At 40.6% G+C, this 16,769-nt stretch overlaps 1 protein-coding gene across 1 annotated transcript in view; it reads left to right on the top strand.

The window, feature by feature from the left end:
• ROS1 (ROS proto-oncogene 1, receptor tyrosine kinase) overlaps positions 1-16,769 on the top strand; it is a 72,065-nt gene that overhangs the window by 37,712 nt on the left and 17,584 nt on the right. The window contains exons 30-41 of the mRNA XM_017739397.1: positions 3,485-3,717; positions 4,541-4,717; positions 5,731-5,905; positions 6,387-6,504; positions 8,533-8,720; positions 9,779-9,871; positions 10,552-10,687; positions 11,104-11,266; positions 11,536-11,600; positions 14,211-14,340; positions 15,346-15,443; positions 16,058-16,261. Of these exons, the coding sequence (XP_017594886.1) occupies positions 3,485-3,717; positions 4,541-4,717; positions 5,731-5,905; positions 6,387-6,504; positions 8,533-8,720; positions 9,779-9,871; positions 10,552-10,687; positions 11,104-11,266; positions 11,536-11,600; positions 14,211-14,340; positions 15,346-15,443; positions 16,058-16,261 (1,780 nt within the window). The remainder of the gene's footprint in view (positions 1-3,484; positions 3,718-4,540; positions 4,718-5,730; positions 5,906-6,386; positions 6,505-8,532; positions 8,721-9,778; positions 9,872-10,551; positions 10,688-11,103; positions 11,267-11,535; positions 11,601-14,210; positions 14,341-15,345; positions 15,444-16,057; positions 16,262-16,769) is intronic.

Raw genomic sequence — 16,769 nt, 5'->3', positions numbered from 1 at the left:
AGACAATGCTTTGTTTTTACTTTTGGCCTGAATGACAACAGCCCATTTTCAGTTGATTTCAAGAATTTTGATGTGCCCTTTCAGTCCTTGTTCTTTGAGAATACTACAGAGCTAAATGAGCTAGATGCCTCCTGTGCTTGTAAATACCTCAATTAGGGCAGGAAGATGTTTCTACTCATTCCCTGCTTCATTCTACCCATTTGCAGCTGTGGGGCAGCTAGTGTGTCAGTTTCCTTGAAGCTCTTGACATCTTCCAGAAAGGAAAGGATCATGCAAAAGGTGCATGTTATGCTTTTGCACGTGTTGCAACCCAACCCAATAGAACTACCTTGCTCAGTGCTTTTTCTTGTTTCGCATGTATATTTTTGTACATGATCACTTGTCTTCACGAGGAGCTGCCCTTGTGCTTTTCTTCAGATAATTTTCTCAGTGCTTCTGCTTAACTCACTTGCTGAAAACATGGGAAGCCATTACAAGAGGTAGCTATTCCCCATAGTATACATAGTGCTTGTTCTTCTGTCATGTCAGTTTTTCTCTGTTGTGCCTGGTGTCACCAGCCAGCATCAGCTAGATCCACATAAACTCTTTACTTGCAAGGCCATAAGGCACCTCTGTTAATTCCTAAGTCAGCAGTCAGAATTACAGCCAAGTCTACATGACAGCATGTCTGTGTTTTGCAGAAAGACTGGGGAGGTGGTACTTTGGGATACTTGGTGTTGAACTCACTGGGATGTGGGAATGCTATGGCCCCAATCCTCGCTAGTTTTCCTGCCTGGCTCTTGTCCTGCAGAGTAGAAGCAGTTCTTCTTTGAGAGGAGGGTAAGGGAGTGAAACTGAGAGGCACAGCAGCCCCTGGCCCTTGGACACTGGCTCCCCTAGCCCAGCTGCATCAGGGCTGGCTGTGGCTGACACAGAGCACTGCATGCTGCACAGCTGTGCATGCAGATATTGCCGTGACATGCAGTGAGGGAGCCACAGCAGGACTCCTAAGGTTTTCCCTTACCTCTTTTTACCTCTCCTTGGTTTTTAGCTGCTTCAGAAGGTGGTGAAATAACTGGAATTGAAGTAAGGACAGCCACCACTGGGTTTTTCTTACTTTGCTCAATGTCTTTTCCCCCTAGTGATCAACTGTGCCCAAGAAAACACTTCATCCAGAATACCTGGCAACAAGTACATGCCAGGAGTCCTGATTTCCTTTCTTCTTTCCTTAGGGATGCACTCTAAGGTGTGGTTTCTTTAAAGGCTCATTCACAGAATAATCAGCTTCTCTTTTTGCTGCCATTGTCCAGAGGAGAGCATCACCACTGATGCTGCCAAGTGGCTTCTCTTATGCACATATCATTCCCCATTTTTTGTCCTGGAAGCAGTCACATTTTTCCGCTTAAAAACCCTCTGTTTAAAGTGAACTTCTTTTCATCTTTCAAATGAAAGTGAAACAAGATGCGCAGGCATATTGGCAGCCTTCTTGTGGAATCCAGATATGCAATACTTTGGAAGGTCTCTGGTTCAACTATGCTGTTTTTTTCTCTCAACAGTCAGATCTCTTAGCATCTGCACCATCAAGCAAATAGGCTCCCATCCTATGTGGATCTCTGAATATTGTGAGCCGGTCTCTTCTACCATGCCTGCAGTAAGACGACTGGAGGCAATGGGCTTTAGCTGAGATGGCAGAGTCAGATTAGATATTAGAAAAAATGTTTACACTTTTGAGTGGTCAGGCACTGGAATAGGTTTCCCAGAGAGGTGGTGGAGTCACCATCCCTGGAGGCGTTTAAGAGGCACCTGATGTTGGGTGATGTGGTTTAGTGGTTTAGGGATTACAGTGGTAGTGCTGGTTGATGGTTGGACTTAATGATCTGAAAGGTCTCTTCCGACCTTGATGATTCTACCTTCCTACAGATTCTATGGAGAAAAACAAACAAAAAAACCCACCCCCAAAAAACACCCAACAACTCTAGCCTTCGATCAGTAGATTTCAATTCTTTGCATGGGATTCCACATCTGTAATACAAAATTTGTGTGGCACATTGATTGAATATGATTAAATACTATTGGGATGTGGCAAGAATTGACACAATTACTTCTTTGTCAGGTAATAAAGGGAGCACCTGAAATGGGAGACTGGATTGCTTCAGTCAAATGGAATTTTTCAGTCTCATGATAAAATGAAACACGAAACTCAGAACAGGCCTCTCTAGTCGGGACAAAACAAAAAATCTGGATGAAAATCAAGTCTTAGACAAAAAGCAAACCAAACCAACAAAAAAACTCCTCACCCCACCCCAGCCTACAAACCCTGAGAATAAATGTCTGTATCAACATTCAGAGCTTTACACAATTTGTTGAAAAACTTCCAGCCAGCTGTAAATAGAAGGTACATGTGTCCTGACACTTATGTTCTCAATTTCATGAATGTAACTGCTAGTTTAAATTGTAATCAGATGCTGCTAGAGCCTCTTGAAGTGTGTACACTATTTAACACCTCTGAAGCTGTGTGAATTCCCTCTGCCTTTCTCTCATTCTCTAATGAAGTGAAAGAAGCTTGGAATAATTTCTGCTTTCCATCAAATAGCAAGATAGAGGGAATGAAAAAAAGAGGAAGACAATTAATGCATTGCTCTTGCCACAGAGTGTCACTCTTACTCCACACATTTTAGCTAGACAAATGAGAAATTTGTCTTCTTTCCTAGTCTAGTTTCTGTATTTTGCATTAAATAATCTGTAGTCTTTCTACTAGGATATGAATTAGAACATATGGACTCATCATTCTGATATGTTTGGAACATAAATAGTGTAATGACTTGTTAACTTTTTACCTGTCTGGACAGCTCCATAGGAAACAAAGAATTTTTTTATGCAGAGTAGGGACATACCATATACCATTACAAAGTCTGTGATCTTAAAGCTTTAAAGGAAGGGTTGATTTTTCCAGAACAACTAGTGAATAATCAGCTGGTATGGACATCTGACCAGCAACCCAGTTTCTTCCATATGCAGCTCAGCCAAACTGTGTATTTCTAAGCAAAATTGTAAATTATCGGAAATAATGCTTAATTTTGGATTTTCTTCCTTCATACTTTTCTGTTCAAGAAAAGACTTTCCAATTGGAATAGTGCAGGTATTATTTTTTGTGTGTGTGTATATCCAAGTAAGCACCATAGTAAACTCACATCTGAGACCCTGATTAGGAAACTAAGAGAATGCAGGAATTCAGTGATATAAATGTAGAGGTATATGAGAGCAGCTGTTTTTCTGTTGTTGTTGGGGTTTTTTGTCTGCTTGTGTGGTAGGACAGCCAAGAAGATACTAAAAATATTTTGAACTTCTCTGCAGGTGACTGACTATACAAGAACATGAGTTTTACATGTGTAGAGTTTCAGTCCTGTAAATGAATAATATTCATACATTTATAACCTTCTTTTCTTTCCCTGGTTACATTTTTTGACTTCTCTAAGAGGGCAATTAATTTTTCCTTCTGTTTCAGTACCAGAGGCAGTTGACACTATTAAAACATTAGTTTTATCTGACACCACCATCAACATATCTTGGAGTGAACCTCTGGAGCCAAATGGACCTCTTGAATCCATCCGCTATCAAATCTCTGTCAATTTATTGCCTCCTGTCCCAGCAACACCTTTACGAAAAAGTGAATTTTCAAATGGGATGCTTGCCTGGTCTGTCAGTGGGCTCCATCCTGGAACAAATAATTTATTCAAGGTATAATAGCAAGTAGTTTTACTGGTTTATTCAACCTGAAAATCTTTAGACTGCTCTTCTGTAAAGCAGACAAAAGTGTCCAATGTGGATTCATAAGAACAAAATGTACTGCTTCACCCTTTACAGATGAAGGCTTAAAAAAAAGTAGTAAATGATGTATTTGGACAGCAGGTCTATGATCAGAGTGACATTTTCAAAAGTAACCACGTAAACATGTCTGCAGAATGTGCACTGGGTATCAAAAATAAAGTGATTTACACAGTTGGGAGAACATTCAGATGATGGCAGGAGGGGATCTGTAGGTATTAATTTGACTTTGGGCTTTTGTTAATGATTTGGATGGTATAATGGGGAACATATATACACACACATACCTAAATACCTGTATGTGTGTATGCAAGTATGCATACCCAAACACAGGTTATATTTGCCTGTGGCTTAGTGAAAAGCAATGTGCTGAGGCACCTCTCGGCTTTGTGTTTCTGTGGTTCTAAAACACTGCCTAACACGTGGTGTGACATCTGCATGTCTGTGTAAGAGTGTGTGGCATTTTAAAAAGGTCTAGACAGAGAAGGGACTTGGTAGAAAGCTGAGATGAGAAACTAAGAAGAGTGTCTGATGAAGGGTACTCCTGGATACAAACTTTCAGCCTGAAGGTGTATAACCCTGCAGCTATGAGGCTCAAAATCTTTCTACAGCTATATCTGTATTGCCTGAATACTGTCTTGTTCGAAAAGTTAGTCTTCCAAACACGTGGTGTTGCTAAAGCAAAGCTGCCTTTCCAACTGCTCTGGTGTTGTACAGTTCATCCGTTCCTTACTAGGTTCTTGCTTTTCATCCTGATGAGAACTGGTTTTCTGAAAGTGTCCCTGTCATTGCAAAAACTTTTGAGACTCCACCTGCACCTATCAACATAATTCCCAGAAATACCAGTTTCCAGCTAGAATGGAGAGCTCCTCTGCATGTCAATGAAACCAGCTTCTGGTTTGAGCTGTGTAAGGTAAAAATACCTCTAAATTTTGGGGTGGGTTTTTTTCAGATCAGAGAAACTTTAACCTACCCTGTCCTGGTAAGCAGGACAGGGTGGGTGGCAGGATGTACATGAAGAGTCTCAGTGGATAATTTGGGCATGGTGATGTCAGTCTTAGCTGCTCAGCAGGGGCAGGATGGAGTCAGTGTTTGCCAGGAACAAGGAGGAGTGCAGCTGTAGCATTTAGTACTCCATAGTGCCAAAGGACATCCTGGATGACCTCACCAGAATTCCGCCTGAGTCTCCTGTTTCAGCAGTCCTATCCCTGTTTCCTCACTGCCCTGCCCCAACTGGGTTTGCAGTTGCAAATCCTATGTCTGCCTTGCACAACAAAAAGAAGAAAAGGGTTTTCAGCAATAAATATTAGATACAGCCTAGTATCTGGATTTTATTTTGCTGTGATAGAGGTTAGGAGAAAATGTCGGAGAGAAGACCGGATCCAAGGAGTAGGAAGTAAGTGCTGCAGTGAGAGCAGCATGCGTGGAAACTTCAGACTTCAACGCTTGAACCACTGGACGCACAAAAAGTCATGAGCTAAACTGGATCATGCAGATTCTTTACTATAGAGAATCAGATTCATTAGGCCTACACCAAACATTTCCCTGGCCTAAAACAAATGTCACATCACAATTCCACTAACCCACCTCCTTTCAATTGCATCATGGCAAGCTGAACTCATGGGCATGTCATGATGATCCAGAAATATAAGGGGAAGGCTCCTTTTGGCTGCGTAAAGCAGGCACTTAATCTGTTGTTCTTTGTTACTGCCAAGGCTTGTAGGTCTCCTGAAAACAAAGAAGAAAATTAGGGTTTATGTCCTTGGTCTCTGAGAGGACAAAGTCCCATGGTTGAAACAGCACCTGCGTCAGATTTCCACTATGATATTAAGAGGTGGCAAAGTAGTTAATCCACCCAGGAATAGAACTGTGACACACTTTCAGCAGAGCAAGAAAGTTGACCATAATGATATTTTATTTTCCTAGTGGCCAACAAAAAGTGACTGGTTTTCTCCTGCAAACACTTTGTGCACAGGAAATCTTGTTTACACGTGCAACCTCACAGGAACTCTTCCTTGGACCAACTACTTTGTAAGAGTAACAGTAGTTTATGTTACAGGAGTGAAAAGCACTTCCTCTTCAACAAGCTTTAAAACTACAGGTAAGAACTTAATGCAGGATAACAAGATTTTAAGACTATTTTCAGGTTGTGAATATTAAATGTAATACTTTCTAGAATTTAGCAGGCAACTTTCTTACACTAAGACCCAATAGTTCTGTTCTGTGTGTTTGAAAAATGAATAACACAATACCATACCTTCAAAAGTAATAGGGGGAAAGAAATGGGGTTCATTTCCAAGTGGAGCAGAGGAAAGAGTGAGGGGAATTGAAATGAAACGCCTATAATGCAAGTGAACTCATTACTGGTGAAAAGCTGCATGTGAGTAAAAATTTTGGAATTTATCCATCACAAAGAAAAGGCCAAGGATTCATTCTCTATGAGGATTGTTAATGTAGATCCTCCTCCCTTTTGTATGTGTAAACACCCATGTGCACATCAGATTTTTCTCTGTATCTGTTAGCCCTTTGTCATGCTACAAATACATTTTAAGGGTTCTGTTTCTTCCCCTGCTTGGCTTAAGCTGGTGTTCCCAGTAAGCCAGGAGTTCCTAAAAAAGCAGAAGACTCTAAAAACTCTCTACAGTGGGAAAAGGCTGATGACAATGGAAGCAAACTGACCTACTACGTCTTAGAAAGCAGGTAAGCAATGCATGATGCACTCTTCCCATAGGTAGCAGCCCAGAAAAAATCCGGCTGTGCAGGGGTTTTCAGGTTGGCTCCGATGGGAAGAATGAAATATACGATGCAAAAGGCCCTTGCCATTGGGATCTCTTTCCTAGATAAATCAAGTACCCATAATTTCCAGAAATTCCGGGAAAACATAGAAGGAAATATACACTAACAACATTTTCAGAGCCATCTTGAAATACAATTATATATTTGGATATATGTCAGTGAATTAGAAGATCTAGAGATAATTTCAAACCACCAATCTCAGCTTACATGTAGTATGTACTTTTGGCTAAAATATATGTATAAATATATTGGTGTTCAGAGGACTCAAAGAAGGTGTTGTAACTTTGCCAGAAATAAAATATTCCCTTCCACGTGGGATGACTGTATAATTTTTAAAGTGCTCTGTCATCACATACTGATTGCCTGGGCTATACATGTCGCACTAGAGTGCCAGCTCACACTTATTTCTGCACTGGCATTGGAAGGGCTGACTGGGCAGGTTAGAGTATGTTGCTGTGGGCAGTGACTTTGAAATTCTAATTTTTTGACCGTGACTCTGGAGAGATTTCTTTAAAGCAGTCCGTGCAAAGCTTAATTAATGTATTATTTAAAAATTAGGAAAGTCCATCTTCTGAGATATTCCAGTGATTGTTTGAAGTCATTACTGATGGAGGGAAGCAATTTTCTAAACTCAGCCATTATGTCTTTCTCTCTGCTTATGAAAGCTGAGGACGACAGCACTCTGGAGCAGGAAATGCTTTACCTGTATAAGTTTTCACCCAGACATATTTTCCCAGTGCTGTAAGCTTCCTACAGTTCTGTGAGCATGCAGGAGCACTGACCCGCATGCTCTGAGAAAACAATAATTTTGATATGTCAACAGACAGTCTGTACCTGGCGTTTTGCAGATGGGTAAGGAAAGGTCAGTCCCTTGGCCTGTGCCAGGGCTGTGCATTAGCTGCTCTGTTCTCCAGACTCTAGCTTCTTATTCGTCTCTGGAATCATAATGCATCATTGAGGTGGTCTTTTAATGAAATAAGATTTTCTCTTGCAGTTGGAATGCACACATGCAGATATTTTTGACTGAATTTCACATCAGGTAGAAAAATGTTAGGTCAGTTGTACAGCATTCTAGAAAGTGTTTGCCTAACCCTTTTAAGCAACCTCCGTGTCCCTACAGCTCTAGAGGCAACATGCAGACACCAAGGACATGAACATATTGTTTTCCCATGTCTTTCTGTTTTAGAAGTTTTTGCCTTTTTTTCTTCATTATAGCGTGTTGGGAGAATGAGTGACATGCTCATGAAGGTCATTTCACATGATGTATTACGGTGTTGTGTGACATGAAATGATATTTCAGATACGGCCTTCCAAGTTTAAGTACATGGTCTTATTTTGGTTGGTGAATAATCAGCTCTGAATTTATTGTGAGCAGTCAATCTCAGTCCAATGGGGAAATGAAGAAATATACCCAGCAGTCAGCAGATACTATGGGAAAGTGGCTAGCTAAAGAATGGTATCTTCCCTGCCAATGACTTGCTTCCTGTTTAGCTTGTGAAACCTGATTCACAAGAGACACTGAATTACTCTGGGTCTGGGAGAGCAAAAAGATCAAGCACAGCAGAAAAAAAAATAAATGGTGGGGTTTTTTTATTTTCAGGAAGCTAAATAAGAAAGTTTTGAAGTCTTGGCTGTGAGGCATATACTGAAACAGGTGAATCAGGCATATACCGAACAGTTTTCATGTCTAAAATGTTCTAGTATTTCATTTACAATGCCAAGATAAAGATGTTTGATTCTTAGCACTGCTGAAATGGCATGACACAATCTTCTTCTCTGTAGCCAAAATCCCATGACCAGATTGAGCTTTCCTGCAGGCAGAGAAATGCTGTGAAAACCATGGAACTGAAGCAAAAAATGGAGGGAGGGTAAAGTAGCAAACTACCCTCATGGCATTAATGACATTCCTGTGTCGTGCTGCACATGTTGCAGGAAACAGTCTGGCAACAGCAGCGATGTGAAGTCCACGTGGGAGGTGGTTTACAATGGCTCTTGTGGCAGTATTTGCACATGGAAGGCCAAGAACGTAAAAGGAACTTTCCAGTTCAGAGCAGCAGCTGCAAATGTGCTAGGACTTGGTGAATACAGTGACATCAGTGTGGATATAATTTTGAGTGAAGGTATGTCTTGTACTTCTGTGTTGTAATGCTAGGTTTAGTTTAGCAGGCTGCAGCTTTCCTGAGAGCTCAGCGGGGCTGCTTAGGGCAGTATGACCATGGTCGCCCTCCCGTAGTCCATTTCAGATGACTCCAGGGTTTTTGCTCTGGCAGCTGGCAGCCCTACAACCAGTGATGGCAAAGGAGGCGAGAAGGGTCTCTCCATGAGGGTTTAAGAAGATCTCTAATCTTACACCTTGTCCCAGCAATCCCCAGAGGCACAGAGCCCTCGTAATCCGGGTGCAGGGGGGTTTTGTCAGATCGCAGGGGCGGTACATGGGCGGAGTTGGGGAACAGGAACCAATAGGGAGGACCCGAGGGAGTGGCCAGGGCTAGGAGCAGGGGAACGTGAGGGGGGAACAATGTGAAGGGCATTTAATAAATGAATCAGTGGACAATACAACATCACACTTCTGTATTCTGTTAGTCTTTTCCTTGTTATTCTATATAGTCATACCAATTTATGAACAGAAACTGGCTATTTTAATAACAATATTCCTCCAAAGGTAGAGTAATAAATGGTGATGTTTATATGGTGACTCCTGCTGGTAGTGGTCATCCAGGCTCTTTTGCTCAGAACAGTGGGCCTGAAAAATGCTTCTGCTCATTTATACCAGTTTGTTTCTGTGGTTCTGCCACTCTGCTTTATGATGTGATTCTTGAAAACAGGCAAGCTCACACACTGGGTAAAGATACCAGAATTACTTCTTGCCTTCAGCCAGAGTGTTAGACTTACACTTTGTGGGTGCTTTTGGAAATCCCACCTTGAGCAGCCAAACAGATCAGCATTTTCTATTTCTGCATATACATTACTTCATTACTAGAGGAATGGCCCAGGTCTGGGGGAGAAGGATTAGTCTGACCAAATGCACATCCACATATAGCCTACAAGAGAGCTTTGTGCAGTGGAAGGCTTTTACATAGCAGGTAGCTGAAGGGTTGTCTCAGGTGTGCTCCTCTCTGTGGAATTGACATTGCAGGCATACACAGTAATTAAGCAATTCTCCCTTTCTCTTTAACAGATAATATGATCTCCATGGGCACCATCATTGCCATTGCTTCTGTGATTGGAGTTGTTGTGCTGTGTTTGGCTGTGATCATGCTATTTGGTCTTGGTATGTGACTGAGTTTTTTGTTTACCCTTGGTTTGCCAGGCCTCAGTGAAAGGCAGTTCAGAAGGTGGGAAATGGTTGGCCTCCAGATTTAGGGAAATGCTGAACAACCCCTAGGATGGGAACTGGCAGGAATTTGTATATTCTCATTCTTTGAGGCTCTAGAGATGGCTGATTATATTTTTGGTATCAAGGAGAGGATAGAAATTCACTCCATCCTCAGGCATTTCTTGCTGTTGGTTACGTGCAGGGAGAGCACAGGAGTGCTTAAGGAACTCTAATGCTTGTGTGTATCCTTGTACCTTACAATTCTCAAGTTTGGTACTACATTTATTCACAAAAGGGTCCCATTTTCTTTCTCTTAAGCTTTGTCCCTGAAGAAAGGCTGTAATGATTACCCTGAGATGCAAATGCCCACATGTGATGGTCCTATCCTCTCATTCCTCATCCTTTCCCTGGAGTCTTGTCACACACAGAAATGGATACCTGACTGAGTTCTCAGTTCAATGAACAGTTGTCTGTGTTTTGTGGGAAAAAAATGGCCAGATAAAAATTTCTTACTTACATGAGCTGCTGGGAGGTGATGTTGAACAGAATAACATAAAACCTGAAGCCTTTCAGCCTGCTCACACACTGGGGTGCTCTCAGAGTGAAACAGCTAATGGCCTCCTTTCCTATTCCAGCATGGAAGCGAAGACTGAAATCTGGAAAACGGACCTTGCCTGGACAAATAGTGTTTATCAAGGAAGATAAAGAACTAGCTCGACTCAGGGAGATGGCTGAGACAGTGGGACTAGCCAATGCCTGTTATGCTGTACGGTATGTCGTCAGAGCAAATGTATTTTCAGGACAAAAACATCTAAGAGGTCTTCCCTGGACCAGTTTTCCTTAGGGCACTCATCCCTAAAACCTCAAGGTAGAGTTAAGGGCTGCATGTGTGCTGCAGGGCAGGTCTGCTCCAAAGGATGCCTTGCCATGTTGCCCCCCTGGCACACAGCCCTGCCTGGATCGCCCCCAGCCCATCCTTCATGTCACTCTGGCAAGAAACACAAGTGCACAGGGAAGGAAGAAGACCTGGTGTTTTCCAATAACTTCCAAAACATACAGGCCTCACCTGAGCTCCCCTTAAATGTACCTGATGAGACAAATAGTACCAGCTTCATTTGAAGAAGAATTTTAATAAAATTTCAGACGTCCTTAGGTATGAACAAGTGACTAGTATTGCTGTTTTGTAGCACTCTTCCTTCTCAAGCAGAAATTGAATCACTGCCAGCTTTCCCTCGGGACAAACTCAACTTACACAAATTGTTAGGAAGTGGAGCATTTGGAGAGGTATATGAAGGGACTGCAGTAGATATCCTGGCAGATGGAAGTGGAGAATCCAAAGTAGCAGTCAAGGTAATCACAGCTGTGTATTTCTTTGGCAAAAGAATGGGATGGGCAGAGAGATCTGTCTCAGAGGTTTTACCTGAGAAATGATAAATGGCTGATCTGGGTATTTCCTTGCAGTGTTTCTTGCAAATCTCTTAACATTTAGCCTTGTAGTGATTTGTAAAAAATAATATGTATTTAAGGCCACATCTATGTCTGATTGTTTTACTTAAGTGCCATGTGATAATGGTGATGATGGCCAAAGTATTACTACACTTCTGCTTTCTGTTGAATAGACTTTGAAGAAGGGTGCGACAGACCATGAGAAGAGTGAATTCTTGAAGGAGGCACACTTAATGAGGTAGGGACAGCTTTGTCGCTGGGCGCCCTTCAAAGCTGGTGTGAGGGTGCTGGCCTTCCAGAGGAACGAAAGCAGCACTTTCCTGGCATTTTTGGGGTGTCCTTGTGTATCTGCCAAACCAGTAAATCACTACTGATGAATATCATGGAACTAAAGCCATAAATCTGATAAGCAAAATTTAAGCTATAGACTGCAAGTTCAGTATGCTCATATCATGGATTTATTTGGATTTGTACCGGTGTGTTTCAGTATCTTTGCTCCTCTAAAACCAAGTTAGTTACTAAAGGCAGTTGGACATCATTTGGCTAATCCTGTTTTACTGAAAGAAACAAATCAGACCAAACTGATGCTTTAAAGTTACAACTTACAGTGGAAAATATTTTTTAAAGTGTGCCACTAGGGGCTGCCACATGCCTCTTCTATTGAGGTAGTGTTAAATTATGCATCTGTCACCAGTGCAAGAATTTCACATAATAAGGTTTGTGTTTCAGCTAGAAATCTGGTTTTCTAGAGTGTCCCCAGAAATAAGTAGAAGTTCAACTGAAATTTTCAGCTGGTGGCATAAGATTGAGAGCGTAGTTTAGTTTTCAGATTCACTTTTGCACTTTGAGTTTATCTCATGAGTGCAGAAGTAGAAGCAATTTTTTTAAAAATGAAAGATTTATTTCTGCACAGAAAACATGGTGTTATTAAATTTGAAATTGATTTCTGCAGCATTCTTTTTTTTTGTTACACATTAAAAAAAAATCTTGCATTTTTTGCCCTTTTTGACACACTGTAACTGAATGAGGTAAAAGGCTTGTTAAAACCAAAATTCAACCATGTCATTAAAATGCAAATTAATGACAAAGAGTAAGAGTTGTATGTAAACTCCTTATAATCTATCTTTAGTCTACCTAGCAGTCATAAACCCAGTTAAAGTCTTTTTTTTTCCTGTGTAGTATGGAAATTATATGAAGCCATAGTTCAAGTTTCTGAAGCTCCCCCAATTCTTGTTGCAGATAATAATCCAAACCCAGAAATCTTGGAAGAGTACATAATTGAAATATTTTTGCATTTAAATGTAAACACTGATATGGGCCCATATGTACACCAATATAATGAATCAGAAATTAAGAGAACAGAAAATTTAAGTATTATAATCTCAGTAGTCATTAAACAACAGCAAAAACAGCAACAGTAACAACAATGTATATTTTGTATTATTTGAATATTTCATATTTTTAATATAAAAAAAGATTTATTTAATTACCTCATGGAGGGTTTAATGATTTTACTTGATGTTCATCTATAAGGTCTCACAAATGAAAAAAAGGGTAGAAAGGAGAAAAATTGCATCTGAGTACTTACAAACAGATAAGATACATAAGTGCAACTTTTATTTTGCTTACCTTTTTGGATGTTCATTAAAATTTGGATTGTAATATTATGCATGCTGGCTCAGTTAAGCCAGAACTATTTGTTCCTTCTTATTGCTATGCAGCAAAGGGAAAATTGAGTTGCCTCTATTTCAAAAAGTCATTTGATATTGGTTATTGGTGAGTCATTTGTGTGCAAATACATGTAGGAAATTCTTGTGTCTTCCCCTTGGGAAGTAAGGAATGACAGTTCAGTGGAGAAAGGTCTGCACTGGGTGCAAGGAAAGTGCCAGGTGCTCCTTCCCCTCTTTTTGCTCCTGAAAGTGCCAAAGTTTGTCTGATTGAGAGGTGTGTGCTAGGGGCCAGGGGGGAACTGTCAAATTCTAAATCACACTTTTTGCAAGAGTCTATGCCCACACCTGAGATTAGGTGAACTGAAAGAGATTAGAAGGAAATTGTCCCTCTCTTATTTGTTTGTTTACACTGCCGCATTTGACAGCATTTTGGACACCATCAATTCTCCCAATAGAGTTAAGTTTCTCTGACTGCTTGTGCAAGTGCTGTCACACAGCAGTGAGAAGGGAAAACCATTTTCTAACACAAGTGAAGTGATTGAAAAAATGCAGGCACTGACAGAGGCAATAAATATTCTTCATTCTTCTAAGAATACTTGCAGTACTGAGAGTACTGATTTCTCTGTGGTAATCCCTGTCTTAGACACACAGAGACAATTGCTAGTATACTTAGAAGTATTCCTCATATGTATTTTGTTTCTTTTGAAAATGTACTGTGAAAAACTGTTCCCCTCTGAACTGTGAAAATAGTATATTGCACCTTGTGCTTTTGCCTTTGTGTATGTCTCTGAATCAGCCATTCTACTGTGAATATAGTAGTAAAAATACTCTACTAAAATAATATAGACACCTTCAATGTACAGGTGACGAAGCTTCTTATTCCTAGAAGAAATTGCCATTTGACTACGTTTCTTTTCTTCCTGGAAAAATGATGAAGTGTGCATGCATTAAAGTGCCTGTCAAAGACAGTGTAAGCCTGTGTTTTGGAAGGATGTCCCTGAACTCTCCCCATGACTGAGCAAATCCAGGCACTGTGAGCTACTGAATCATGTTGTTCATAGAGGCAGGATTGTAAAGGCCAAACTGCTCATTCATTGCTTGCAACTATAAACACTCCATTAGCTATCAACCAGCTGGATTTCTCATATGTAATCTTACAGTTGTTTCCTTCTCTTTAGTAAATTTGATCATCCCCATATTCTGAAGTTACTTGGTGTGTGTCTTTTAAATGAACCTCAGTATCTTATACTGGAGCTGATGGAAGGAGGGAATCTACTTGGCTATTTACGAGGAGCCAGGAAGAAAAAGGTAAAGAACATGAGACTCACATTTTTAACCTTAACTGCCCACAATTTCTCAGTTTTTCCCTTTCTAAAAGCCTATGCTGATGTTCAGCTGTTTCTGTACTTGCAAGGTCTGACCTGGATTTTCCTTAATACCCTGGGACCTCAGTGTTGGGTGCTGACTTGCATTCAGTGATGCTGTGAAGGAGATTGAATGTCATTAGATCACTGACCAAAATTGTGGTTTCAGTCATGAGATGTCGGCTGGATTTCTCACTGTGAAAATCATAAACTGTCCCTTTGAAAGTGACAATAAATAATGGTGGTCATGTATGTGGTCTACTAGGCATCATAGAGGTCTTTTTTTGTCTTTGAATAACAACAGTATCCTTTATGTGAGAAGCATAGTCCAAGCATATAAGAATTTACTATCCTTGTGCCTGTGTCCTTGAATTCTTTAGAAGGAAAGAAGAGAAAAGAACAAAGAATAAACAACTTCAAGTAAATTTCTCTCTAGTTAGTGTGCAGATTAGGAATATGGATGGTAGGACTGGAGGTCAAAAGGACTCAACAATGAAATTTTATAGCATTATAGCAATTGTATTGTTCATTTACTTAATCAGATCAAATCCACAGTCAGTATTGAATCCTACTGAAATGCATATACACGTGTTCTACTAGAATAACATATTACACTGATTTATATAGCAACAAACAAACCTGATCTGATAGTGGGAGGAAATTTTCAAGGTCCCATTTCTTCCACAATTCTGAAGACCCTAGGGTATTCTTAGCTGCAAATCAAGCAGGATGATATCATTTGCATATTCCTTACAGTGCAGTGATTTGGCAATTTACCCTGCTTCAAATTAGCATTCACTCCATTGACATACAGAGATTTTGCACCTGTACTTTGACTGTTTTGGAAAAATCGTATACATTTCGATGGGGAAATCTTGCACAGGGAGGTTGTCATTCTGAGTTGGTAAAGCTGGAAGACATAGCTAACTTCTGTCTTTCTTTCTTGTAGCTCCAGAGCCCTTTACTGAGAGTCACTGACCTCTTGGATATATGTTTGGATGTTTGCAAAGGCTGTGTCTATTTAGAGAAAATGCATTTTATACACAGGTACAGAACTTATTTCCTTAGTCCTCCCAGGTTTACCCACAGTATCAGGACTGATTATCTTACCCAGGAAAAAATGTCTAGAAAGAAGTCACAATGGAACAAGAAAGGAGAGTGCACTGGAGTAAAATCTAATGCTGTGCTTTTCTGCTAAATATCACTCACAGTTCTCTCACAAAATGGTGGGCTACTCTAAGATCTGAACCAAGGACTTACTGCACCCTAGACAAGAATCTTACCCTGTGCAACAGAGAGAAGGGCAAGATTCATGTACTGTCTTTGTCTGCCTAATGGGTAGCTTTAGAGGACACAGAGCCAGACTTTTCTCAGAGAGGTACAGGGAAAAGATGAGAAGCAACAGGCACAACTTACAGAAAAGGAAATTAGATAATATTGTTCACAACATCCAAGATCAATCACTGAAACAGGTTGTCCAGAGGGGCTGTGTCATCTCCAGTCTTGAAGATATGCCAGACCTAACTGGGTGAGACCCTAAATTACTTGATCCAAATTTGGGGTTGGCACTGCTCTGAAGAGAGTGTTGAACCAGGTGACATATAGACCTGAATTATTCTGCAATGGTAACTCCATCCTCTTTTCTCTGCCTTACAAATCAGGGACTTGGCTGCTCGCAACTGCCTTGTGTCAGAGAAGGAATATGAGAGCTCATCCCGGATAGTAAAGATCGGTGATTTTGGACTTGCCAGAGATATCTATAAAAATGATTATTACAGGAAAAGAGGAGAGGGTCTACTCCCTGTCAGATGGATGGCTCCTGAAAGCCTTATTGATGGTGTCTTTACAAGTCACTCTGATGTCTGGTGAGTTATAGGAGCCACACAGCTGTGGAGATAACCATACTAAATCCCACAGCAAGAAAATATTGGTTTATAGGAGGAATTACAGGGTTGTATGTTGTCATCTCTAATAATTTTTAGGCTTGAGCAGATTTCCTCCTAAGCAAAATTTTAAGGATCTAATGAGAAATTTTATTACCACAAATTATTTATACCACAAAGTATATTTCATAGATATATTTCTTTATGCTTTGAGCTCTAGCTTTGGATTCTGGCGGGAAGGAAGTAGTGTCACTCGAACAATTTTACAATTATACCAGGCACACAATGTGATTTTTGCTTGATTGGGCAGTGAATTGACTGCCTGCATGCTGTTCCATTTTGCTTTCCATTAGGCTTATTGACATTTCCTTCCTACAGCCAAATACTTTGCCCTTGCAGTTTCACCCTCTTCTAGAGACTTCTTTACTTCAAAGACCAGACTTTGCAGCATCATCAGGGGAAGGTCACAATACTTTGCTGTGGAGGTTTG

This window comes from Corvus brachyrhynchos, unplaced genomic scaffold (assembly GCF_000691975.1).
Source record: "Corvus brachyrhynchos isolate BGI_N302 unplaced genomic scaffold, ASM69197v1 scaffold14, whole genome shotgun sequence".
NCBI classification, from domain to species: Eukaryota; Metazoa; Chordata; class Aves; order Passeriformes; family Corvidae; genus Corvus; species Corvus brachyrhynchos.
This window is presented reverse-complemented; position numbering and strand designations above follow the sequence as displayed.